This window comes from Vigna unguiculata, chromosome 9, assembly GCF_004118075.2.
Source record: "Vigna unguiculata cultivar IT97K-499-35 chromosome 9, ASM411807v1, whole genome shotgun sequence".
In the NCBI taxonomy this organism is placed as follows: Eukaryota; Viridiplantae; Streptophyta; class Magnoliopsida; order Fabales; family Fabaceae; genus Vigna; species Vigna unguiculata.
Window position 1 is genome coordinate 39718125 of NC_040287.1, and position 25905 is coordinate 39744029.

Below are 25905 nucleotides of genomic sequence, written 5' to 3' on the forward strand. Positions count from 1 at the left end.
TCTGGGTTTGTCTTTGGATTCCTGTGAATCGATGTTTCACTGTTCTCCAAAAAACAGAGGATGGAAAGGAAATTACTGGTTATAGCATTTCCAAATCCAAGACCCTGTTAATGCCATTAAAAAAAGTAGGAGCCTGGTTCTACATTTTCTCTGATTTTCAACTGCTACTACTTTATTTGTCGAATGCTCCTCAACACTAAACAACAAAGACAAAGCATAAAAAGCCAAACTCCCTTTACAACCAGATTAATTGTTCAATGAAGTATCTACATTTAAAAGTAAAACAACATGATTATGTAAAAATTAAATCAAATTCTTCATTAGTTTTTATAAGCCTGAGGAAAGAGTTGGAACATAAAATAAATAAGTAAAGGAAGCATTGCAAGTGTCTGAGTCCAATTTTGATGAAACAGAGTGAGATGTGGATGTATGGTAATTAATCTCTTTTGTAAGGTTGTTTTCTACTGCACTAAAAAATAGCAGTAACAGAGAAAAAAGTTATGAGAAAAAAAAGAAGAGGAGATGAAGGGCCCTTGACATAACAAAGTGTCAGATCTCTTTCCCCTGCACTAACTCTTTGTTTGTTTGCATGAAAGATCCCTGTCGTTTAGCATTTTTCGCCGGATGCCCCCACGCTTTTATTTATTTTTTATCTATTGACTTTAATCATTAAATTCTCATTAGTTCATTAGTATTAGTCAAGTTTAACTTTTATTTATTTTTATTAATTATTATATTTACTGACCAATTTAAAATATGGTTCTATTTAGTGTTTTTGAAAAGTTTTATTCAGTGTAATGTTTATATTTTATATTAAAAAAGTTCAAAATAAGAAAATAAAGAAAAAATTATAAGAGAAATATATTAAAAGGGTTTCGGTAACACTTTGCTTATTTCTGACTTGGTAACACTTTTCAGGTACTACACACCAAAGGCTTCGTGCCTTTTTATGCCTTTATTATTATATTTCTCAACAAAGCCCGTGGGTCCCACCCACCTCAAACCCTGAACCTCAACGTGACGTGGTGTCCTGTTCCAATGCAACATCAAACGATTCCTTCATCATGCGGGACCAACATCGTCAACCCCCACTTTGTCCGTTCCACGTTTTGAATTTCAAATCTCCTCCTAACGTTACATCCCTTCACGAAACACTCTCTCTCCGACAGTCTACGCTGTAACTCAGTTACGTTTAACAAAACAAAACTTTGGCTTTTGTTTGAGTTCATTTCACAGACACTAGCTTCCTTCAAAGAAACAAAGCTAAACTCATCATGGGTGCATCAGGAAAATGGGTAAAGGCTTTAATCGGACTCAAGAAACCAGACAAAGACGAACATGTTAGTTCTATATACTTCAAAGTGCATGCGTCCATCTAAACTTTACTCTTTTTTCATGACTTGTTTGGCTTATGTGTAGGTGAAAGAGGGTGGTAAGAGCAAGAAGTGGAGGCTATGGAGGAGTTCTTCTGGGGATGTGGGTTCTTGGAAGGCTTTCAAAGGAAACCACCACAAAGCAGCTTCTGAAGGGTCTGATTCTCCACCTGTTGTAGCACCAGATGCTTACACAGCCGCAGTAGCCACTGTGGTTCGAGCACCACCTAAGGATTTCAGACTCGTCAAGCAAGAATGGGCCGCTATAAGAATCCAAACTGCTTTCCGTGCCTTCTTGGTATGGATCTTCATTCTAATCATTGAAATGTGTGGATCTTCAATGAAATGGAAGAGATTTGGTGTTGATAGTTGTGTGGTTATGATTGTAGGCAAGAAGGGCTTTGAGGGCATTGAAAGGAGTGGTGAGGATTCAAGCTCTTGTTCGGGGGAGACAGGTGAGGAAACAAGCTGCGGTGACACTGAGGTGTATGCAAGCCTTGGTTCGGGTTCAGGCCCGTGTTAGAGCTCGTCGTGTGAGGATGTCCATAGAGGGGCAAGCTGTGCAGAACATGCTTAATGAAAGGCGCAGTAAGCTTGAACTTTTGAAGCAAGCTGAGGTATCATCATAACTCACTCGTGCAAAAGCTTGTGTTTCTGTTTCGTTGGTGTGTGTACTGTCTAACAAAAAGTGCAGGAAGGATGGTGTGACAGCAGAGGAACTTTGGAAGATGTTAAAACAAAGATACAGATGAGGCAAGAAGGAGCTTTCAAAAGGGAAAGAGCAATTGCTTATTCTCTTGCTCAAAAGGTAACAAGTATCTTCTTAAAATCATGATAATAAGTATTTCAACTTGATTCACCTAAACAAGCAGTGACAAAGTTGAAACTATGCGCTTTCTTAGAAAGGTGTTTAAAATTGTGTATGTTTTGTTTTTATTCCAGCAATGCAGATCAACCTCAAGTTATAATTCACGAACTAATGGCTCTGTTTCCTCTCTGAGGAGCCATGAGATTAACAAAGCTAACTGGGGGTGGACTTGGTTGGAGCGTTGGATGGCAGCCAAGCCTTGGGAGAGTAGATTGATGGAACAATCTCAGGCAGAAGGTTTGTTAGATAAAACCCCACTTCCAAAGAAGTTTGAGGAATCCTATGTGAACTCTAATTCCAAACCATGTTTGGTCAAAGTCAAGAAGAACAACATGACAACAAGGGTTTCTGCTAGGCCTCCCCTTGTTGGGCAAGCTACTCGTTCATCCTCAAGTCCAAGTTCTGAGTTTCGATATGATGAGAGTTCTGCATCATCTTCCATTTGTACATCTACAACACCAATGTCTGGGAACACTTGTGACAGGACTGATGACAGCAATGGTAATGCTGTGGCTAGGCCTAATTACATGAACCTGACTCAGTCCACAAAGGCAAAGCTAAAGACAAGTAGTAATCATGTGTATAATAGAGCTCAAAGGCAACAGTCCATGGATGAGTTTCAATTTCTCAAGAGGGTACCGGTTTTCTCCAATGGAGATTCCAAAAGCACTGCAGGTTCTGACCCTTCAATCAACCTTTCTAGGCCACTTCACTTGGACAAGAGCTCGGTGAGGCCACGGTGAAAGGGAAATGGCCCAGTTTACATGGTATGAAAATGTGGTGGAAGCTCAACATCTTTCTGTATTTTATCATTATTTTTCTCAAGAAGTTCAACATCTTGTTGTTCCATGCAGTTTAAATTGCGTTAGCTAGGTACAAGTAGCTTATGTTTGATAATACTTATGAGAGGGGTCTCCATCTGTACAATTGTTCATTTATGGGTATTGATATTACTCACTGTCCTCTGATTTTTGTTGAAGTTTATTTCCCACAAAAGATAATGCCATCCAGAATCTTGTAGGAAGTGTGCCCAGCTGATATTTATTAAAACATGGAATTTTGATAAACTTCATAACATGATCCTAGTAACACACTCTTTCAGGTATTCTATTACACAAGCTATAGTAGGCTAAAATTCTACATAAGGTAATATTTGGAATTTAGCAGACTGTAACATTTGTAAGATAAAATCATCTGAACTCTGCAGTGTAGAGTATATGAATAATCTTAACCGTTTGCTTAGTAACTTTATGTTCTTTTAATGGCTCTGAGCTTGACCCCATGCTTGAAGTTGAGGACTATCCCATACTGGAGTTCCAAGGGGTTTTCCATATTGGGTGAATGCCGAAACAAGTATTTCCGATATAAATGAATGAGAGAAAGCTTGATCTCTTGTAGGGAAAATTGTTTACCAATGCAAGCCCGAGGACCAATTCCAAATGGTATAAAAGCATAAGGGTGCCTTCGTTTCATTTCATCACAGTTGGGGTCAAACCTCTCTGGTTTGAACTTTTCTGGCTCCGGAAAGTCCTTGGGATCTTTTGCCACAACTCCAAGTGCTAACCACACCCAAGTCCCCTGCTCATGCAAACCAGATTCAGCAGCGGCACAGATAAAACACTTAATTTTATGACTAACTTTTCATCAAACACTTCGAAATGAATTTGAAAATAAAATGAATATTTTATTAACCTTTGGGAGAAGATAGCCTCCAATCTCCACTTCATTTGATGTTTCTCTTGCAACTAATGGAGATACAGTGTAAAATCTCATTGCCTCTTTGATCACCTGCATTTGAGGTAAAGTGCACACTAGTATAAATATATTTGAATTTGAATTAGCAGAAGAGTGCATTCAAAAATAGTAACAGAAGTACATATACAATTTCGAAGTTGTATGAGATTTTGTGTTAGTTTAAGAAACCTGATCAAGATAAGGGAAGTTGTCACGAAGATCTTGAGATGTCGGAATCTGATCGACAGGACCAAAGGCATCTATCTCGTGAAGCAACTTTTTCTCAACTTGAGGATGTCCAGCAACCAAATAGATAACAGAAGACAAGGTAAAAGACGTGGTTGCTGAACCAGCAAGCAGATGCTCGTAAGTAACTGCGTTGATGTAGTCTGGTGTGAATACATTCTCTGAAACTGCTTTTGTTTCTCTGGCATTAAGTATGAGTGACAAGAAATCCTTTGAACTTCGTGTCTTATCTTTCATTCTTTTTTCCACAATCTCATCAAGACGACCACTTAGTTTTTGGTTCGTACGCTCAATCTTCCAGTCCATGGTTCCTGGAATTCTCTTCAGAATCTGCCTAAAAGGCTCTTGAAGTATCGGCAAAAGCAGACCCAATATAATGGAGAAAGAACCAGACAAGTCCATCTTGAGTTGTGTAGTGGAGTATATGTGCTGGTTGATGAAATCCGATACCTCATTGTCATTACCATGACTTGCAGGGTCAGTTTCAACACTCTTGATGGAATCACAAACTGAATGGGGTCTAGAAAGACCAAAGTTCACACCAAATGCTGCTTGCCCAATCACATCAGTTGCAAGTCTCAGGGACAAGTTGGAAAAAACAATGTCTTCTTTTTCAGAATCAAGGTTTTCAGTGGCGGATTCTATGAAAGACTGCATCAGTGGCACTAATCCAGATAAGTGTGATGGTTGGTAGATCGATAGAATAGTGTTTCGCATGGTAGACCATTGTGAGTCCCTGCACCACCGAGTTTCAACACACTTTAGATTTTAGTTGCTTCACTATCATTGCAACAGTTTCTCAGAACCACTAAGATGATTTCATGTTCATGATTACAGAAGCGAAAGAAAATGATATTCAACTCGGTGCACTACTACAGAACCATACTCTAAACAATGACTTCTACAGTTTTACGCACAACCCTTCAAATTTCACGTCACTCACTTGTGTGTAATATGCACAATCTAAATCTTCACAACATCACCATATAAATTTGTGATTAAAATAAATGATTAACCATGTCATTAACCCATTTGAAAATGATCCTTGCACCCCATATAAAGTTTTCTTCTTCTCCAACATTTACTAAAAATCATAAAAATTAAGATGAGTTTGGGGAATGAAATAAAGAAAATGGACAGAATCAATATATTTAGATGGTTACACTTAGATTATGACTTAATTACAGTTGTTGACCTAACAATACAACCTTAATCAAGCTATTATCATATAACAAAAGTAAAGCCAAATAAAATTATTTATATGGAATCAAATACTGTGCTTTCACATATAAGTTTGATTCTTGTCCTTAATTATTTTTCTTGGTAAGCAATCTCCTAAACATATTGACAGCCGTTGGTAATGCATGTTACAGTAATTTGTTCCTTCAAATCTTAATTGTCATTTCATGAAATGGTTCAACTTTTGTACGAAGATTTGGTATTCAGTCAAAAAAATCTTATGCAGGGCTCAACTATTGATTTAATGGATCAGGCGAGTAATTATTTTTTCAGGAAAGCATTTTATCAATTTATTTAGTTTCACAGACAGCTAAAATTCCCACAATACTTACAAAATTAAGATTTTCATTGCTATAATTTTGTTTGTATGACAAATTACATTTGTTTTTAACAGATAAAATAGAAAAGACAAATTGATATAAGATAAAATAAGCAACATAATACAAATAATAGTTATATAATCTGTATTATATATAAAAAGCATTCGTTTTTCAATTTTACTTCTTAAGTATTTGTTGTTTTAAATCAAGATATCTACATTTCCATTTTTATCTTTTAATTGTTATTTAAATTTAATCATTTTATAGATTAAAATAAGGGTTTAATATATTTTTAATCCCTAAACTTGTACGCGAAATTGAAATTCATCCATGTCTTAAACTTTGATACATTGTTGTGCTCAATCTTTAAAAATGAATGTTTTAACCCAACAACATGAACTTTCTTTTGAAGTGTTAAATAGTGTTCAAGACTGATATAAAATATTTATATCATTGACACGTTCTAACTTTAATGTTACCTTGTAATACCTACACCTAAACAAAAGTTAACATGTTTTAACCCAACAACATGAACTTTCTTTTTGAGATATTAAATAATGTTTCAAAATGACATTTGAGTTGTTTACATCATTTCACATATTCCAACTCTAATGTCAACTTAACATCAATTAACACTAAAAAAGAGAGTTAACTTTGTTAAGTTAAAATTATTATATTCATTCTTTTTTTAAGTTTGGAGAAAAAAGTGTATTAAAATTTGAAACAAATGAATTTCAATTGTGTTTAAATGTAAAGACTAAAAATATTCTCAACCCTTAAAATAATTATTTTAACTTATTCTTTTAATAATTATTTTTTAATTCAAATAATTATTTATGAAAAAATTATTTAATAATAAAAATATTTTTTACAATTATTTTTAATAAAAATTACTTTATAGTTTAATAAACTTTTGCTAAAAAAAATAGACACATATACCATACCCTACCCATGTGTTTCTTCAAATAATATTATAAAAAGGTTATAAAAATATGTTGACTTCTTTATATTTCAGAATATGCTTCATTCTTTTCATGTGCAACACTATTCGTGTGTTACATGTCCACATAGCATTTGGCATAATTGTTGGTGTTTGTGTACCTCCACAAAAGTGCAGTTTTTGAATGCTTTTTTAATAAACTTTTCTAATATTAAATAAGGTATGAAAATTAATTTTTGTTAAGATTATTTTACTGTTATAAAAATTGTTAAATATAGTGTTGTAAAATTAATTTGTATTTCTTTTATCGAAATAAGAGAAAGTAAGTGAAGAAAGAAAGTAGTATATATATATATATATATATATATATATATATATATATATATATATATATATATATATATATATATATAAAGAGAAGTGCAGGAATAACATTAGTATTATTTGTGATACCTGCTGAAGAAGAGACCCTTTTGGTGAAGAGGGGAAGCAGATATTGGTGAAGGAATACTTCTGTTTGAAATATCTTTGAATTTCTTAATTCCAGCTTCTTTGCACAACTCTGCATTTGCTATAATTATTAATGGCTGTCTCCCCATATGGAATCTGCACCAATTAATAACAGTAACACCATTTACAACACTAACCCACACAAATCATACAATTTATCTTAATATTTTGAATTGAATGTGATACCAGTTCCTTATTTAAATTAAATTCGAATCATATTTATATAAATTTTTATAATAAATAATCCCTTAAAAAAAATTTCCTTATCTTTACTCTTAGAAAATGATTTTTTATTACTAAATTTTGACAATTTTTTCTTATAATTTTATGTGTCATTTTTTAAGTGATTTTTTATTTTTTTTTTCATTCTCAATATTTAAAAACCATTTAAAAGATAACACATCATATTATAAGAAAGAGTTGTCAAAATTTAATAGTCAAAATATGTATCACCCGGTTAAGATGGTGAATTTATGTGAAAGAGAAAGTGCTTAATCACTTAAAATACAAATAAACAAAGAAAACAATTCAAACAAATCTTTTTTAGTAATTCATTTGAATGTAATGTTAATATAAAAAGGCACTTTTTGGCTCATTACTATAAACAATTTTGTTCCGGTTAACATCAAGTGATATACTCATTAAAATTTGACTTCGTTGTAAAGGAAAAAAAAAAAGTGATATATCAATAACATTTTATATTAAAAACACAGCACATCTAAATTTGTAAAAAAAAGAAAAGAAAACCTTTTTTTTAGAAGATGGTAGGTTGACTTAGTAAATAATTCTGTTCCGAAATGATTTGCTTAACTGTGGTCACTACAAAAGAATCATACAAACAAAAGCATAAAACTTTTTCTAGAAACCATTAATAATTTTTTAGGATATATAAACAGATAATAGGTATTTAATAAATAGATAATTGAATATATAAACAGATAAGGCAAGTTAATATATATATTACTGGATACATTTTATTCATAAACTGAAAATATAAGGAAAACGTAAAATGAGCTTCTTAATACACTAAGAATAGTTTTTATGTAAAAGTTAAAATCTAAACAAATCTTTCAATTTCTATAGATATTGTTCATGTCAACAATTTTTCTTACATCAGCAAAATTTTCAATTTAAGAAAAAAATAGTAAAAGGTGAATCGTGTCACATAGAAATTGTGGAAGAGCATCTTTCAAACGAATAATAATTCATTCATCTCATTTTGTGATGAAAAAGGAGACAGATAAAAAAAATGACAAAGTTATAATAAAAATAAACATGTGATGAATAAATACCAGATTTAATTAGGTTTATTTAATCCAAAACACTGACAATATGAAATAGCATCTACAAAGAGAAAAAATAATATATACATATATATATATATATATATATATATATATATATATATATATATATATATATATATATATATATATATATATATATATAGATAGATAGATAGATAGTGTGTGTGTTTTATGCGTCACGATAGGATAGGTGTTGATTAAAAAAATGAATATTAATATATGATTGGTGAAGAGTAAATGATAATATAATAAAAATGAATAAATATTTGGTATTATTGGTGGCTGAAGTTGAGAAAGACACCAAAGCACAGCACGCTTGCACTGGGCCCTTTCTCAGTTTTGTGTATGGAAGCAAGTGAGCATCTGAATAAACCACAACAAGTACGACAATCGGATCATACAATAATCACTTTTTTTAAAATTTATATCTACTTCTGGGGCACACAACAACCTTCTCAGGTCAAAATCTATCTCCCATCATCCTTCTGTTTAAGATCATCATCCTCCTCCCAAAAATGGAGTTTCGGTTCAGACATTACACTCCAGAAAAAAAAAACATAAATATATATTCTAACCACATATAACTGGTATGAAAGGTGAGGTGAAACAATAAATTAGTGGGTGGTTCGTCAGTGGCCCAATATCGGGTGGAACAGAATGTTCAAAAAAGTTTTCTAGATTAGGTTATAACTTAGTTCTAATACCATGTTAAAAATGGACTTTAAGTATAACTCAACTCCACAAAACCAACTTGTAAAATAAGAATTGCATCCATTTATATATTATTAATTAGCCTTATCTCTGATTAACATGAAATTCGTACGAATGTTGCAATAGTTATAATATAGATATAAATAAACTAACCTGTAAATCGGACCATATTGTTTGGCAAGGACTGAGAAGACATCAGGGCCATATTTGGCGAGCAAGGGAAGGTGTCCTATAAGAGGCAAAGAAGGTGGAGCCGGAACCTTCCTCACACCCCAATAAGGTGCATAGAGATATACCAACAACCCTCCTATTAAACCCGCCAAGGTAAACATTGATGAAGCAGAAACCACACTTGGAACTGAAAACCACCATTCCAAATCCATCAGCACCACCATATCTGTCTTTAATTTAGTTTATATTAAGGTGGTTGGTTTGAGGTGGTGGCTGAAAGAATGAGGGTTTGGTTTATATTAAGGAATTGGAGGTACTATAAATAAGAAGATGAGGTTTTGTCGTAATGTGAATGATGAGATGTGGGAATTAGATACCCTTCTACCCAATCAGTTTCTTTGTTGATTGTTTTGGTCTGGTTTTGGAGACTTAGAAGAGAGGTGCATGGGTGGAGAGTGTGGGGGTAAAACTGAAAGTTCACCTGAATCTGGACACACACTCCTTTATCCACTATGCATCCTATTCTTGTACCCGCCATGAAAATGATCGAGCCAGAGAGAGCGATTGCTGAATAAGATAATAATAACATTATTGTTTCTTTTATCCTTAGATCATTATCATCAACGTTTGTGTTTGTGGACTTTCAATATACGTCACTACAGTTGTCACAATACTTTGTCTATAATCACTTACCATTATCTCATCATCATCATCATCATAATATATTCAAAAATTCTATTTTCTTCTCACTCACTATATATTAACACCATCTTCATACACGTTATTTGCATCATCTTTGGTTACACCTAATTTATAAGGACAGTAATACTTTTACTATAACAACAAATTTTTATATTCATTTCATCATATTCTTTATCACCTCTCGATTTGTTAAAGAAAAAAATTTATATTTTTGAGACTCTCTTAGAAAAATAAACTCATCTTGCAATCCAAATTTAATAATATAAATTATAATTTTAAATTGAAAAATAAAGTAAATTTAGGCTAATGCGCAAACACACTTCACAGTTAAGTTTGGAACTTTCATAAAACAAAAGTAAGCACAATTAAATGCTTTACTGTGTAATAGTGAATTATTATTTCGTTGCATGGGTGATGATTTGTTGAGATTACTTTTTTTCTTTTCACATTTCCTCTTTGCTCTACAACCGTATAAATTAATATTTTGTTAAGAAAGATAGTTGTATAATAAATATATTTAACAATATATAGTTGAGTCTAAGATATTATTTTTCTTAGAGAGTGGAAGTACGATGTAAAATTTTATGAAAGGACGATGAAGATAATTTTATGATATTAAGTGTAAGTCTTACAAATTTATACCTTTAATCATTTTAATAAATGATATTTTAACAGTTGAGTATTTAAATCATCTAATGAAAAAAATAATAATTATATTTTAAGTACCACACGATGTATACCATTAAATAAAGTAAAAAAATTAGCAAAATCGGTGAATATTATGTACCAATATTTATGACTGTAAAAAATACAATAACAGTAATTAATTTCTAAATTATATATACAATTGTCAATGGAAAATCTATACCGACATTTAATTACGAATTCTCGTACATTTTAAAATTATTAACTCCATTGTTAGTTGAATTATTGTGACACTTGTACTTAAAGAACTTTTTAATTGAATTCATATATAAAAATTAAGGGTACACTATATTTTATGAAATCTTTGTAATTTTATAGGTGACTATAAAGTTTTACAAGACAATTATAGTGTGAATAGATTGCACGTGTACGTGTGCAATAATGCTGTCATTTGCTAAGGAACATAACAAAGTAATATTATATGCTATTTATCTTATTTTATTCAACATGGATTTGAGTAGTTTTCTTACAATAATTCTTGTTCAAATAACATGTTTTAAGTATTATTTGTTTATAAATTTATATTTTAGAACGTAAAATTTACTATTCAAATTTATATTTTTAAAAGCATAGTTTTTTGAGTTTATACGTGAAAAATAATTTTCATATAATTTTATTTATCATAAAATAATATTTTTTAAAAATATCCCTGAGGTTATAAAATTATAAACGAATATTCTTCTAACAAAATGGTTTATTTTTCAACCAGATGGATAAGATAAGAAATAGTTACTAGTCATCTCTGTTCCTAATTTATTCAATAATTCCATGAGATTCTGTAAAATATTTTGGTCAAAAAGGATCTATTATTGAGAGAATATGTTGTTTCACGAGGCTTCTATATACCTTGGAGTCTGAAATTAAACTTTTGAAGTGGGTATTGGATTCAAGATTCTTGGTAGAATGCCAATGAAAATTTAAGATATATTCTGTTAACAATGGCTATTGTAACTCATAAATTTGAGCCATTTATACATATAGTATGTTATTTTCTTTGCATTTCTAACTCAATAGTGCTTTACATTATCTATTTGGTCGATAAAAGGAGAATATAAAATAAAGTTATCTTCTTTAGTTGTTCAAGAGGATGGGAGAGGTGAAGAAATCAACACCATAAAAACAAGGTTCATTTACCTCAAAAGAGGAAAACATAAATATAGGATAATGTTTTCTTTTTTGGTTAAATTTGTAAGGATAGAATAATTTAGTTTAAGAGTATAAATAGTTCAAACGATGTAGTATAAGAGTATAATGCTTTTATATTTTATTAACCTATTATAATGAAATATTATTATGATATGATGAATAGTAAATTACAAATTTTTAGTATTTGTTTTCATGTTAGAATATGGATTTTTGAATGATAATCTTGATATAAGTTTAGTATATTTTAAACATTTGACATTTTAATATTTTTTATATCTATTTTGATATTTTCAAAATAATTTTTGAAAATCAGTAACTGTTAACCGTCAATGTATATATATATATATATATATATATATATATATATATATATATATATATATATTTCAGTTATATATTTTTATTTTTGTTTAAAACACTAATATATATTATATTATCAAAGTGAGTAATTAAATAAAGTTTTTTTTTTGTTTTAAACAATATTAAAGTATCATAAATCTTAAGCAAAAGTTTATACGTGGAAAAAAACGAGATTCTTGTTTTTTTAAATACTTCATGTAACATCAATTAAAAAAAAATCCAATAAACGGGAAACTATGTTGTAAAAATATTTGTTTTTTTGTATTAGGCATATTCATACGTAAATACAAAATACCAAATTTCTTTGCTGTTTTTCATTAATAAATAGGTTTGGTACTCTATAAATGCTATTTAACTTTATATTTGTTGATAGAAAACATGATAGAGACGGTGTTTGAATTGAGCATCAATAGATAGTGTGAATACTATTTAACTTTATTTCTGCTTATAACATGAACATGATAGAGACCCCATCAATTTGAATTACAATTTACATCAGAAATGCGTTTGAATTAGTATTATAATATCACACAATTGTAACTTAAATTTGTTTTACAAAATAAGCTAAATATGTGAAATCTTCTACTAGTTAATAAGTTTATATTTAACTTTTTTATTCCTAGCTTATTATTATTTTAAAAAAGTTCAAATATACCCTATATCCTTAGCATAAACTGCTCATAAAGGATAAGTTCGAAACATTCATACTTTTGTAAGATCGCATAATTAATTTAAATTGGGTATCGTTGTCAGATTTATAGTACTCGTCAATACCATAGCTGCAAATATTCAAAGATATGATGAATGAAAAAATAGTAAATATTATATTCATGAATACTGATACCAAACAATAACTTCTCATGTAGACTAAATGTTATCTTGAAAATTACATTGATAACATATATATAACTATTAAACCAATAATGTAATAGAATTATTTTGAAAAACATGCGCATCTCTTTATAATGAATAATCTTGGTTTCATATCTTTGTAGGATGGGGGCCAAATTTGGTTGTCTTTTGTTTCACCACATCTTTTTACACTGAACACCAGTTTTTGGTACCAACCCACCACCCCTATGATGTGATTGCAATTTGGTGGGAAAATACCAAATTAAAGAATAAAAAGTCTAACATGCTCTACCAAAGTTAATAGATAGTTATGTTTTTTCAAAATATATTATTCAAAGTGGATTAAATCTAATTTATCGTTACAAAATAATTTGTAAACTAAGGATTACTTTTACTTATACATTGTAAATCGATATTATTTTTAGGGTACAATATCTCTAGAATATACTAATTAAGAGGTATATGATTAGTTTCTACAATTATGCTGGGATCAAATTATAAATCTTGATTAATTTGCATAATTTTACTATATAATCATGTTATATACTCATATTTAATATGACGGTAGCTGGTTAATGTCAAGAAGAAATACACATAAAAAGTTTGATTTATCTCTATTTTATTGTACAATGAGAAACTTATTCACACTCACTTTTGTTAACTAAGAAAGAGAAACTTCATATTTAACCCCAAACAAATCTATTTCAGAGCGTGTCAATATTGTCTTTAAAATTATTCACACACTCACTCTCATTAAACAGATTTTTTACATTATTTATTATATGGCAGTTTTTAAATAAAGGTTTGGCTTCAAATAAACAAAATACCAGAAAAAAATATTATCGTATTGTTAGTGTGATTTATAATTTACTCTATTCTTGTCTCACGGTTATAAAATAGAGTAATTACCAAGTGGTTGAGGAGAAGCCAACAAATTCGATTTGGGCCCTAGAAGCTATTTTTGGTGATTGACGTTAGGCTGTTGCTTCTTACACCCCCAAAAAATTTCTCCCTACTGTGATCCGGAAAATAGATCCCATAGAAAGCAATAGCCTTCACCTTGTCAAACAAACTTAATATAAATTGTTTATAGTTAAATTTCACTTTTCTGAAATAGTATTACAGCTTATCAAGAATCTATCGTAGTTAAATTTATTATTATATTATTAAATATCTCACATTATACACATATAACTAAATTATAATCACTAATAAATATAAACACTGTCTAATTAAACTAGTTTTATGAAATTTATCTAGCCTTAAATCTCACTTTATAACGTTGCTATTTTGCTTTGAAATGACTCCATAACATAACCAATGCACATGGACAAATCTTCAAACCAAAGAACCTTACCTGAAGACCAATGTTCCCAATTTTGCCTTACAAATCATGTCTTGTGAAATATCAATATTAAGTTTGTGTATTGTTAGCACAAATTACAAAATCCTATTCGATAAGAAGCCAACAATTTAATGTCTATGTAAACATTTGTGTACTATTAATTAACCATGTATGCAAAAGAAATATATATATATATATATATATATATATATATATATATATATATTGATAATAATCTTACCCAACTTTACAAAAGTTGTATATTTGTGAAACTATTACACTCAAAAGCTTATTTGATTTTGTGTTATAATACTAAGAAGAAGAATATAATAATATTATCTTATAACTATTATTTTTAACATTAATAATACATTATTCTTACTACAAAAAAATATTATTATTATTAAAATATTGCTGTAGTCACTATTGTTTTAATTATGAATTTCTATTATAATGAAATGAAAATCGTATTTTTTTTATATTAGTAAGTAAAATCAAAGTCCAACGTCCCACAGTTTAAATAATAATAATAAAACTAAAACAATGTTTTAAATGAGCAAGGTATAGTAACGAGTTTATTTCTTTTTAAAATTTATATAAGGAATAAACTCATCATCTTAACTATTTGCTATACTGACTAAAAGAGTGATTTAGCATATTATGTATGACATTGAAAATACAACATAAAGATATAAACATTGTTATTTTCACACACATCTTATATTTATTATTTTATCCTTGATCTCTCTTTCACTATAAATACCATAAAAGTTAATTTTTTTCAATAATTACGATAATTAAAATACTTCTAAAAATGAGTTTCTACTAGTACAACAACGGGTAAAAAAACAATTTTTAAAAAAAATATAGAATAAAATAAAAGATAAAACAGGAAGAATGTGTATTTCCCTTTCTCAGTGTACACCAATGGACAAGGTGAGATGGCGGATGAGTAAAGGGGATTGTTAATGATATTCTTCTTTGGAATCAGTCAACGATCTTACTTCACAGTCTCTCCACACTGAAAGTTTCACAATTCATCAATTTACCGTTAGATTATTACTACTTCTTTTCCAAGCAATAGGCCACTTCAACATTAACCTACCCTGCAAAAAAAAAATAAACGTACAATGTAGTTATCCAAAGGGGGCAACAACATAGTACAAACAGCATCATCATTACTGGTACAAGGAATACTCAGCTATTCACAAAACACATGTCTGTTTTACAAAGGATACAGCAGATAAAGAGCAATATCTGGGGACCTCTTCTGCAGCAACCACCTTTCCCTGCTGCATATAAAATCATTCATATGCTACATCAATTGCAATCACGTAAATTATCAAACCACAAATATTAACAAAACAATGAAGCCTCATGAGGTTATACCACAACGGTTCTAGATGATAAAAATTGTCAGAGTCCACTAGGGTTTGGACGCAAGATAACCCATATGATCCACAAGGTTCTGCAAATCCTCACTCCACTCATCAGGATCAGCAACCAAATCCTCCACAGGAACATCAACTTGTGAAAAATCACCAATTACAACTTCCTCCTCATGGTTCGTAGCAACCAAGTCTTGGTTCAGTAAGTCCTCCCAGATTGCATCACTTACAACCCCCAAATCACTCCCACCACCGGTTGTAGGAACTGAACCTAACATCGCCGGGTCTTCTAGTTCAGAGCTTGATTCTAATGGATCATCGTCATAAACAGCTGAGAGAAGAGACTCAATATTAGTGGATTCCTCTTCAACTGGCAATGCCGCATCAATCACAGGATCTTGCTGCAAATTCTCCACGCTTGGGGAAGCAGCTAGTCTCCTCTTTCTTCTAGCACCTTGCAACTCTATCTTCTGAGCGTTCCTGTGAAGGAACTGCTGAATAAAAGTCTGATTGTTGAGTGCCTTAGCAAGAAAAGTCATCATCTGCTGATGTTTCTTCTCGCTGACCTGCAATCTGCTCTCCATGGACAACAATTGCTCCCTTGAATTGTGCTGTTGCTGCCTCAACCTCACAATTTCAGCCATCAAAACTGTCCTGTCTCTCCTCAACCTCTCAATCTCACCTTCCAATCCAAACTCCCCCAATTCAACGCAAGCTCCGCTTCCTCCCTCGTGTGACTGCGTCTGTGTCACGTGCCTCCTTCTCTTGATCGTCTTCAACAAGTGCTTCTGTCCCGCCAGAAACCCTTCGTTCGCAAATTCCCATTTGTCAGGATCAACTTTTCTAAAACCCTGCACCCACCAGCCATTCATTTCCCAAGTTAGGATTCACATCAAATTATTACAACCACCAGACAAAAAAAAAAATCCTTTAAAGATACACTCAAACACACTCGTTCAGAAGAACACTCTAAATTGTTGATTAAAAACTGCAAACTTTAGAAGTTTATATATATACACACACACTAAACTAGGTTAAGAAATTGAGTAGGAAACGAGAAGGAAAAAAAATGCTTACATAGGTGTTGAGTTGTCGGACGAAGCTGGAGAAATTGTTGTGCTTGAAGTAACGAGGCAAGATGGTGGTGGAGAACTTGTGAGAGTCCCAAACGACGAAACTGTTGCGTGCTCTGCTCCACGAAACGATGTCGTTGGTGGAAGGGTCTTCCACCACGTCGAAGGTTTTGGTGAGAAACGGAGGGGGACCCACGTCGTGCAACCCTTCCCTTGGTTGCGGGGAGAGGTTGGAAGTTGAGGATGAAGATGAAGAAGCAGCAGCAACAGCAGCAGCTGCAAATGCGATTGTTTCTTCCTCTTTCACTATCCCTCCCTTCATTTTCCTTAAATGGAAGCTTAATCTCTCTGCTATGCAGTGTGAGTATAAGTATCTGAGAGAAAGAGTTCGGTGAATGACGAAGTGTGAATAAACCAAGGGTTTACTTGGGGCTTAGGGAATAAGGAATTTAAGGGATGAGAGAAGGAAGGTTCTAGAGAGAGTGTGACACTGGAAGAGATTTTTGAAGACTCTGAGAAGCTTCTGCCATTTGTCAATTTACTGTGCCAAAGATATTTTGTAAAACTTCTGGAAACTTCTCGACTTATCGGCTGCTTCCACCCTAAATATATTTTCAACATGGAACCGACGCGTGTTAATCACTGTTACAGAGAGATGATGTTGGCACTGTCACAAACCACTGTTTTGCTTTGCTTGATTTGGAAAACCGACGAAAAAGAAAAAATTCTTTAGATGAAGAGGAAAACAACAAAAGGAAGAAACAATAAATTTATTTATTTTTATAAGTGTTTTATTTAAGTATGTTAATATTAACGTAAAAACATATTTTTATATGTGATATTTGTTTTGAGAAAAAAAAGAGAGAAGAAAACTAGATAAATATAATTTAGATCAAAGTACGAGCTTACGTCTTTAGTTCGTTTTTTTAAAATAATATTTTTAGAAAAAAATTAGTATTTACTAAATTAAGAATAATCTCCTAATTTTACAAGTCATATATGATATGATTCAATCAAACAAATAATTAGTTTGTACGGAGGAAGTTATCAATTTACATAGGAAAAAACCAACACATTGAAAACTTGGGACAACTATTTTCACGGGGGAAAAAATTTTGAAAATGGGAAAGTAGAGAGATTATTTCATCTCGTTTAGAGTGAAATTTCATGACACCACCCATTTTTCAATATTCTCATCCAACTTCTCTTCTTGGAGTGTTTAAAATTAATTGATAAAGGCAACCAGGTAATTGGAGTGTTTAAAGTAGAGAGATTATATCAACCCTAAACATACTGGGTTATTTCTAAATAAATCCAAAAGGTAATTTTATCTTTCAAAAATATGTGGGTTGCGGGTTGAAAGCGGGGGGTGGGTGAAGGAAACAATTGCATTTGAAGAGTTACTATTAGGCCCATATACAACTCAACCAGGACAGTAATTGGCATGGCCTTACTTGAACGAGCTCCAGAGTTCAATATCATCACTGGGCTTGACCCGTTATCGCATTTTTATGTTTGTTATTTGTTCTTTAACTTATTTTCTTTTCAATTTTAAACAAAAATGGTAGTAGCCAAAGTCAAGGTGCCAATACGGACCGGCTTAACTCTGTTTAGATCCATCTTGCATTAGACTCACACGTTGTGGGCTGGGCTAATCTGCCCGTATAGAAAATACGGGTTGAAATATATTGTCCGCTCCAATTCCTTTTGCCCGTAGGCGTGTAGGTTGATCCACATTTTTTAGCATCATAATTTTAAAAGTTAATTTGATGCATTTAAATACTTTTAAGGATGCAAAGCTTCAAATGCATTGATCAAATCAATTTGAAGATGAAATATTTCATAATCCAAAAAAAAAAAAATATTCTACCACAAAACTTGAACATAAACATTAAAGATGTAAAGAAACCATATCTCAATGATAAAAAACATTGTAATAGTCCAATAAAAAGCAGTCCAAAACCAGTCTAACAGTCCAATAAAAAATAATCCAAAATATGTTCAAAAACTGGTTTACACATAAATTCAAAAGTTGAAGTATAAAAATGATAGGTTATGTGGGTCAGTTCGTCCCGTCCCGCCCCACTTCGCCCCTGGCACGCACAAGCTGTAAGTTATGTGTGTTAAGTGCGAGCCAGCAAACTCAATACTTCGATCCATCCCACATTATTTTGCGGACCCACCGGAGTAAGCTTGTATTGTCATCCCTAGGCTAAAGTATACAAAAACTTTACAGTAATTACTTTTTACGTCCTATAATTTTTTCTCCCACCCTAAAAAAAATTTCAAGAAAAGTGTTTTTCATAAAAGGAGAGTACATTTGTTTCTTAAAAAAAGTTACTAGAATGATTTTTGTGTTTCAAAAAATAAATTTCAAAATTGATAAGGTGTAGAAAAAAATATGGAGAGGAAAAAGTAATACTCAAAACTTGATCTATTTAACCGATTCTTCTATCTTGGTAGATAAGCGCTTCAATTATAATTATATCTAGGGATGTCAAAAATATCCGTACCCGTGGGTATCCGCAGATAAAACCTGCAATGGATAAGAAATGGATATTAAAAATGGATACCCGTTACCCGTGGGTACGGATATTTTTTATACCCGCATGTTAACGGGGCGGGTACGGGTATCATAGTATCCGTATCCGTGGATACCCGTACCCGCTAAACTTTAATTCACAAAAATATCTTTATATATATATATATATATATATATATATATATATATATATATATATTAGTAAAAAACATTTTGTCCTAATTTTTTATAAGTTGCACATCTTGTCTTCTGTCTTCATTCTTCCAACTTCAAGTATTGATACGTTGTCTTCTTTCAAGTACATCCCTTAACATTTTTCTCTTCTCCTTCTTTCAAATTGGGCATATACATTAAACCATATATAGATAGTGACGTTTATGGTATGCTTGTTGTCAAATGATGGAATCAAAATAAGAATATTTGGCACGTGACAATTAAGGTTTATTATTTGATTATTTTTCAGGAATCAATCGGAGAAAGTGAACTTGTTGATCAGAACACTAATTAAAGAATTTTCATCATGTTGAACGTCATTTTATATTTATTTTTATAATTATTTGGACTTGAGTTAGTTTAAAATTTGTTTAAAATTTATGACAGTGATGTATTTTATTTTATTTTATTTGAATTGATGATTAAATATTTATTTTTTAAATAATTTTGTAAATACTCGTGGGTATCCGTGGATATCTGCGGATATGAAAAAAATAGACGGGTACCCGCATAACGGATACCCGACGGATATGGGTACGGGTACGGAGCAGATATTTATCTAGCGGGTAGGATACGGGAGAGCTACTACCCGTACCCTACCTGTCCTGTTGACATCCCTAATTATATCATACTTTTTTTTTTTTGACTTGGTGAATATTTTATTATCTATATATTTGTCTTATTCTTATAACAATTATTTTATTACTTTTAGTATTTCCTAACATATAAATCTTTTAGGCTTCTTAAAAAGTTATGAATAATTTAGTAACTTAAATGGGGATAAGATAAAAATAGGAATGAGTATTGGTCAGTTACGAAGACGAAAACAAAATGGATATACTTATCCCAGTCTTTATAATAATTACAAAAAATATCGAATGTTATTTATTTCCATATTCATACATAATCAATGCAATAACTCTCTATCAAAACAAAACGAATTTAAAAAATAAAAATTTATTTGTTATCCCTATTTACAAAACAATTGAATTTTCATTAATTAACTATAAATTTAAATAATTTGAATCAAAATTAAATTTAAATTCATTAGTTTGAATTTCATAAATCCAAATCTAGATAAGTGGATTGATTGTAAATCTATATATTTTTTTAAAAGCAGATAATTTAGATATTTTAAAATTGTTTATACGGATTTTAAAATCATATTTTTAGTTCAAATGACTGCAAGTTTAAAATTATTTAAAATATAAAAATTATTATTTAAGGACACTAAACTTCATTTAAAATAATAATAATAATAATAAGTAACATAATAAGGTAAAAAAAATTATATCGTATACACTTTACTTTAATCACATTTTTTGCAAATCAAAAATTAATTTTAAGTTTGCTAATACTTTTTATGAAAATCTTTTAATTTACACTTTTTATCAAAATAAAAAACAAAAATATATTGGAAAATAAATTTTTCCAAATACTTATATTATTATATTTGTCAGATAAAACTTTAAAAGTTAATATTTAAATTTCAAAATTAATGTGACATTAGCAACGTTCTCGACCAAAGCAGTTGATGTATTAGTGGGAAATAATTCATTGTATAATAATGGTAGCACAAACAGACAAAGTGAGATAATGAAGTCATCTTAGTTAAACAAACAAACGACACCGTACAGTCTCATCATATTGCGTCACCCATGTGCCAAGCTAACCATTTGATTACCTCACCCACATGCACCCCTAAATTCTTAATCACATTTTTTACCAAAATTATCTTAAAAATTACGTAACTGAAATCTCGTATTTTAGTATTTTAAGAAAATGAATTAATAATTCAAACACGTTTCACAAATATCTATTGAACGGCGCCGACAGGCATTAATGACAGCATTGGATCAATGTAAATGCAAATAATAATGTTAAAAAAGTGCCAAACAATACCATTTATTAATAAAATATTTATTTTACATTTTCCATTTTTATAATAATATATGCACGTATATCAAATAATTAAATATTAAGTAAAATGCCAAATAACAATAAAGCAATTAATATTAGTTTAAATTTTTAAAATGACAGTTAATAATATTTTTAATACGACTCTAAAATAAATGAAACCATTATGTATCGTTTATTAGATATTGGACAATAATCCTAAAAACCAATAATTTATGAAAGAAGAAGCAACAATTATAACTGTGATAAATTATTCATTCAGTTATACTAAATTACCGATATAAACATACCGAAATTAGAAACTATAATAATTTTAATAATTAACATTTTAATTTGAGTAAATTATCTAGAGGTTCATTCTAATACTCAGTCGTGAATTGATTAATATGTAAGGTTTGTTTTTTCACAAAATAATTTTTGTATAATTTTTAGTTAAGGGTTAAATATGTTTTTGGTCATTCAATTCAATTTTTAATAAAAATTGAAATTAATTTCCCATGAAAATATTAAACTAATTTAGTCCCTCATTTTTAAATATTTATGAATTTAATCCTTTAAATAATTTTTTTAAGCTTATTTGACATTTTAAACGTGTTTTTTAAGTAACATTTATACGAATATGTATCAAACGGTATCAACAAACTAAAATAATACAATGAAATGCGTTTTAAAATGTCAAATAAACTTAATAAAATTTAGTTAAAAGAACTAAATTCATGCATTTACAGAATTGGGAGATTATATTGGTTTAAGATTTCCAAGAATAATTAATTCCAATTTTCACTAAAATTAAGACAAAAAACATATTTAACCATTTAATTAATTAATAGTATAAAGTAATTTATGGCAAAAGTGCATTTTTAACTGATTATTCTAATTATTTCAGATATTTTAAAACTAATTTAGCATGGCAAAGGTGCATTTTTTAACTGATGATTCTAATTATTTCAGATATTTTTAAACTTTAAGTGATGGAATTTTAGTGAAAAAACGTGTACGGTATTTCAATAGGGCTATATATTAATCAAAAAAGGAAATCAATTTAAATTAACTGTAAAAGATAAATTATTTATTACTACTGGAGGAATAAATAATGAATGTGTAAGGAAATTATTTAATTTAGTCACTAATGTTAAATGCCAATCTTACAAATAGAATTCTATTGAAATTTATGTAATTTGTAGAAATAAATACGTAGTCTATAATGATTTTATCAAGTTTGACTACAAAGTGAGTTATATGATTATTAATAAATAATACATGCATGCACATGTTTTCTGGTCAAACTAATTTATTAAATTTTAACTTATAGATAAATTAAGTTGATTTTAATTTGTTAGAAACTAATTTTATTCTAAAAATTGTTTGAAAGTAATTACAAAAAAAATATTTGTTTGAAGATATGGAAAACAAAATCAATGAGAAACTGAACCTAATACAATTGTTATTAGGAGCATATGTAGGTGAAATTTAAGTGGTGGTGTATTAATAATGCGTATTGTATATAGTGAATAAAATTGGGCCATTGGAAGCAATAATAGGAAGGAATCAAACTTTGGTTAATGCTCGGAACCATGACATGTGACTTTCACTTTATGGGACATATGCTAAGTAATGAAGTTAGATGCACAAGATTTGTTTATTCCATAAACTTAGAGATTGAGACATAGAAAGTGACGATAGAATTAATAGGGAAGAGTATGAACATGAGGTGTGTCGATATTTAGAACTTATAAAACTCACCACTAATCAAAAGTCATACCATTCAACCCACCCACGCTCAAATCGATTAAAGTTCGATGCATTCATTTCATCCATAAACGGTACTTCGTTATTACAGGTAATCACAACTCTCTCAAAGTTTTTTCATTTTAATTTTATGGTTTATATATATTTTAAAATTGTATTTATATTATATTATATAATTTATATTAAATTTAATAAAGTTTTATTTTTTTAAATCAGTAGAATCTTTGACAGTCTTTTTTCTATAATTTATTTTTCTTCTTTCTTTGATTTTTTTTTCTCATATCTTCTTATCTTTATCACCTTCCTTTTTCTATTTCAACTTTCATTATCGATCTCTCACCATTTTTAAAATCAAATTACAACATGATGAAAATGAGAAATTAAAGAACATTTTAGATCGAATAATTTTTTTTTTGAAATTTTTTATCTTTTTTTAAACAATTTGTTTTCATCTTACATGTGATTATTCTATCCTCTAGGCAGATCTCTATCCATTAAAAATCATAAAATCATGCTCTAATTGTTGATAAAACTCTTCTAGATAAAACTATTTTACACCTTGAAGTTGTGTAGAGAATAATAGTATTAAGAATCTACTTTAAGGCAAGAGAAACTAATAATTTAATATGCGCTATTTCTTTTAAAATTTTGGATGTTGACAAATTCTCCGGCCGCACGAAAACACATATATTTATTGTGTACCATTATTTGGTGATAATTTTTTTTAATATACAAGATATGATAAATTTATATTAAAAAAATTATAATTATTTTATAATATAATAGTGAATGATAGTCATTTGTGTGTTTATTTTGAACAGAAAAAATGAAGAGAGAAAATAAATATATATATTTTTTAATTAGAAAAAAAATTATATATCAAAAAATCTAATTTGGCATCCCTTAATATTTTATCCAAACTTCGTCACTAATTCCATGGTATTTATATAATCGTCAAAATGTTAGTGTTATTTTTGTTTAAAAAGTTATTTTTGAAAGCATGATGTTTTTTTATTACCTGTTTGATTTTGTTTGTTTTCGTTTTAAGTGTGCAAAAATGAAAGGAAGGACTGTGTTGTTGTCACGCTTGGAAAAGAGAAGAGTACGAGTTAGGGAGAAAGACATGTTCACATAAAGCAAAATCTCAAAATGACTTTAATTACTTTTATATATCTGAAAAAGTTTTATTACATGTCTAACTTATTTTAAACATTGCTACTCTTGAACCTTTCTTTGTTGGAGTCAAGCACTGTTGCTCTTCGTGTATCGGAGCTTTTATTTCTTTGTTCAACATAACTTCAGCTTCTACTCATTCTGAATTCATAACTTCCTCACTTTCACTTCTACTCAAAACTGATTTACATGCAACCTTAAATTATGTATGTCTGTATGCTCATCATACGAAGTGTGTAAACAAATTGATTATGATTATATGGGTTATATATGTTGATCATATATGATATAATATATATGTAGAGTATGATAGATTATAACAAGGATATTAACCATGCACATATTGTCAATGAAAAACTAGTTTATTTTATGGAAGAATTCTTAAAAAACGTATCGAGATATGAAGAAGAAAAAAATATTTAAATTATCATTGATTTTAATTTCTAAGTGATATGAGATGATTGAATATATAAAAACACTTCTTACTTAATTAAAAATAATATATTATTCAGCAACATAACTTCGTTGCATAAAAATTATAATCAAATTTTTTTCTTTTCAAATCGGTTAGTTAAATTATAAACTTTTTGTACACTCTTTACCTTTTATTACTTTTTTTTACTCAATCCAAATAAATTAATTTTTCATTTTGTCACCTTCATTGTTTATTTTTCACTCTTCACTTTTTATCAAATCATTACTTTCTCCCAAAAAGTTAAGCTAATGAAATCCACCATTATTTTCTTTACAATCTCCCAAAAATGGTTAAATTAATAAACCATGTAAATCCTCTTTTACCCATTTCTTCTTCATTAATAGTTTAGTATAAAAAATATAGATACTAAATATACATTTTAACAAAATATGAAAATAAAAAAGAAAAAGAAAAAAGGAAAAAGGAAAGAAACTCCTCTGCGTATTAAGAAAAGACACCCTAAAGCATTAACCCCACTCAGTTACATAAGAATTTGTATATTTAAGACACAATACAACATGTTGCCTTTTTTTTACACTTTTATGATATATAGAATTTTTTTAATCAATACAACTATGTTAAAAAAACTCATAGAGATATTTTCAAATCAAATTATAAGATTTAATGAATAAAATTAATTACTAATTAGATTTTTTATTTTAAAAAAAGGAAAACAACGCCGATTTTAAAGTCATTTTAAATATTTTCTCTATCTTTTTTTCCTATATAAAGTATAGTGTCTTAAAAATGACGAAAAAAATATAATAATTACTCGATCAAAATTGAAAAATATAAAAAATGTATTGGTTCTAATTAAAAAAAATAGCATTTCAAATCAATTTGAAT

General features: G+C 29.7%; 3 protein-coding genes across 4 annotated transcripts; 1 reads left to right on the plus strand and 2 right to left on the minus strand.

Moving 5' to 3' along the window:
- The first annotated feature begins 1010 nt into the window (after positions 1–1010).
- LOC114163160 (protein IQ-DOMAIN 1-like) lies at positions 1011–3199 on the plus strand. The gene is made up of 5 exons (XM_028047293.1): positions 1011–1340; positions 1420–1671; positions 1763–1990; positions 2068–2181; positions 2316–3199. The coding sequence occupies exons 1-5, from the start codon at positions 1275–1277 to the stop codon at positions 2982–2984; spliced, it is 1329 nt and encodes a 442-aa protein (XP_027903094.1). The 5' UTR covers positions 1011–1274; the 3' UTR covers positions 2985–3199.
- A 57-nt stretch (positions 3200–3256) lies between these two features.
- Positions 3257–9917, minus strand: LOC114163159 (cytochrome P450 711A1-like). The gene is made up of 5 exons (XM_028047291.1): positions 9402–9917; positions 7174–7326; positions 4165–4957; positions 3934–4029; positions 3257–3819 (listed from the first exon to the last, which is right to left on the minus strand). The coding sequence occupies exons 1-5, from the start codon at positions 9641–9643 to the stop codon at positions 3490–3492; spliced, it is 1614 nt and encodes a 537-aa protein (XP_027903092.1). The 5' UTR covers positions 9644–9917; the 3' UTR covers positions 3257–3489.
- Positions 9918–15406: 5489 nt separating this feature from the next.
- LOC114164865 (heat shock factor protein HSF30-like) lies at positions 15407–17502 on the minus strand. 2 transcript variants are annotated; one of them, XM_028049639.1, is made up of 3 exons: positions 16995–17502; positions 15919–16768; positions 15407–15818 (listed from the first exon to the last, which is right to left on the minus strand). In XM_028049639.1, the coding sequence occupies exons 1-2, from the start codon at positions 17310–17312 to the stop codon at positions 15956–15958; spliced, it is 1131 nt and encodes a 376-aa protein (XP_027905440.1). In that variant the 5' UTR covers positions 17313–17502; the 3' UTR covers positions 15407–15818; positions 15919–15955. The 2 variants fall into 2 exon arrangements, with proteins under 2 accessions (XP_027905440.1, XP_027905439.1); XM_028049638.1 differs by having other exon boundaries at positions 15407–15821; positions 16995–17500.
- Positions 17503–25905: the final 8403 nt, after the last annotated feature.

Bases quoted from the DNA above. Each gene is read 5' to 3' on its own strand.
- LOC114163160 (XM_028047293.1), top strand. From the start codon at position 1,275: ATGGGTGCATCAGGAAAATGGGTAAAGGCTTTAATCGGACTCAAGAAA. The intron at 1,341-1,419 runs GTTAGTTCTATA...GCTTATGTGTAG, and splicing joins AACCAGACAAAGACGAACAT to GTGAAAGAGGGTGGTAAGAG. The intron at 1,991-2,067 runs GTATCATCATAA...CAAAAAGTGCAG, and splicing joins AACTTTTGAAGCAAGCTGAG to GAAGGATGGTGTGACAGCAG.
- LOC114163159 (XM_028047291.1), bottom strand. From the start codon at position 9,643: ATGGTGGTGCTGATGGATTTGGAATGGTGGTTTTCAGTTCCAAGTGTG. The intron at 4,958-7,173 runs GTATCACAAATA...TCGGTGGTGCAG, and splicing joins AAGGGTCTCTTCTTCAGCAG to GGACTCACAATGGTCTACCA. The intron at 3,820-3,933 runs GTTAATAAAATA...TTGCATGAGCAG, and splicing joins GAGGCTATCTTCTCCCAAAG to GGGACTTGGGTGTGGTTAGC.
- LOC114164865 (XM_028049639.1), bottom strand. From the start codon at position 17,312: ATGAAGGGAGGGATAGTGAAAGAGGAAGAAACAATCGCATTTGCAGCT. The intron at 16,769-16,994 runs GTAAGCATTTTT...TGGTGGGTGCAG, and splicing joins TCCGACAACTCAACACCTAT to GGTTTTAGAAAAGTTGATCC.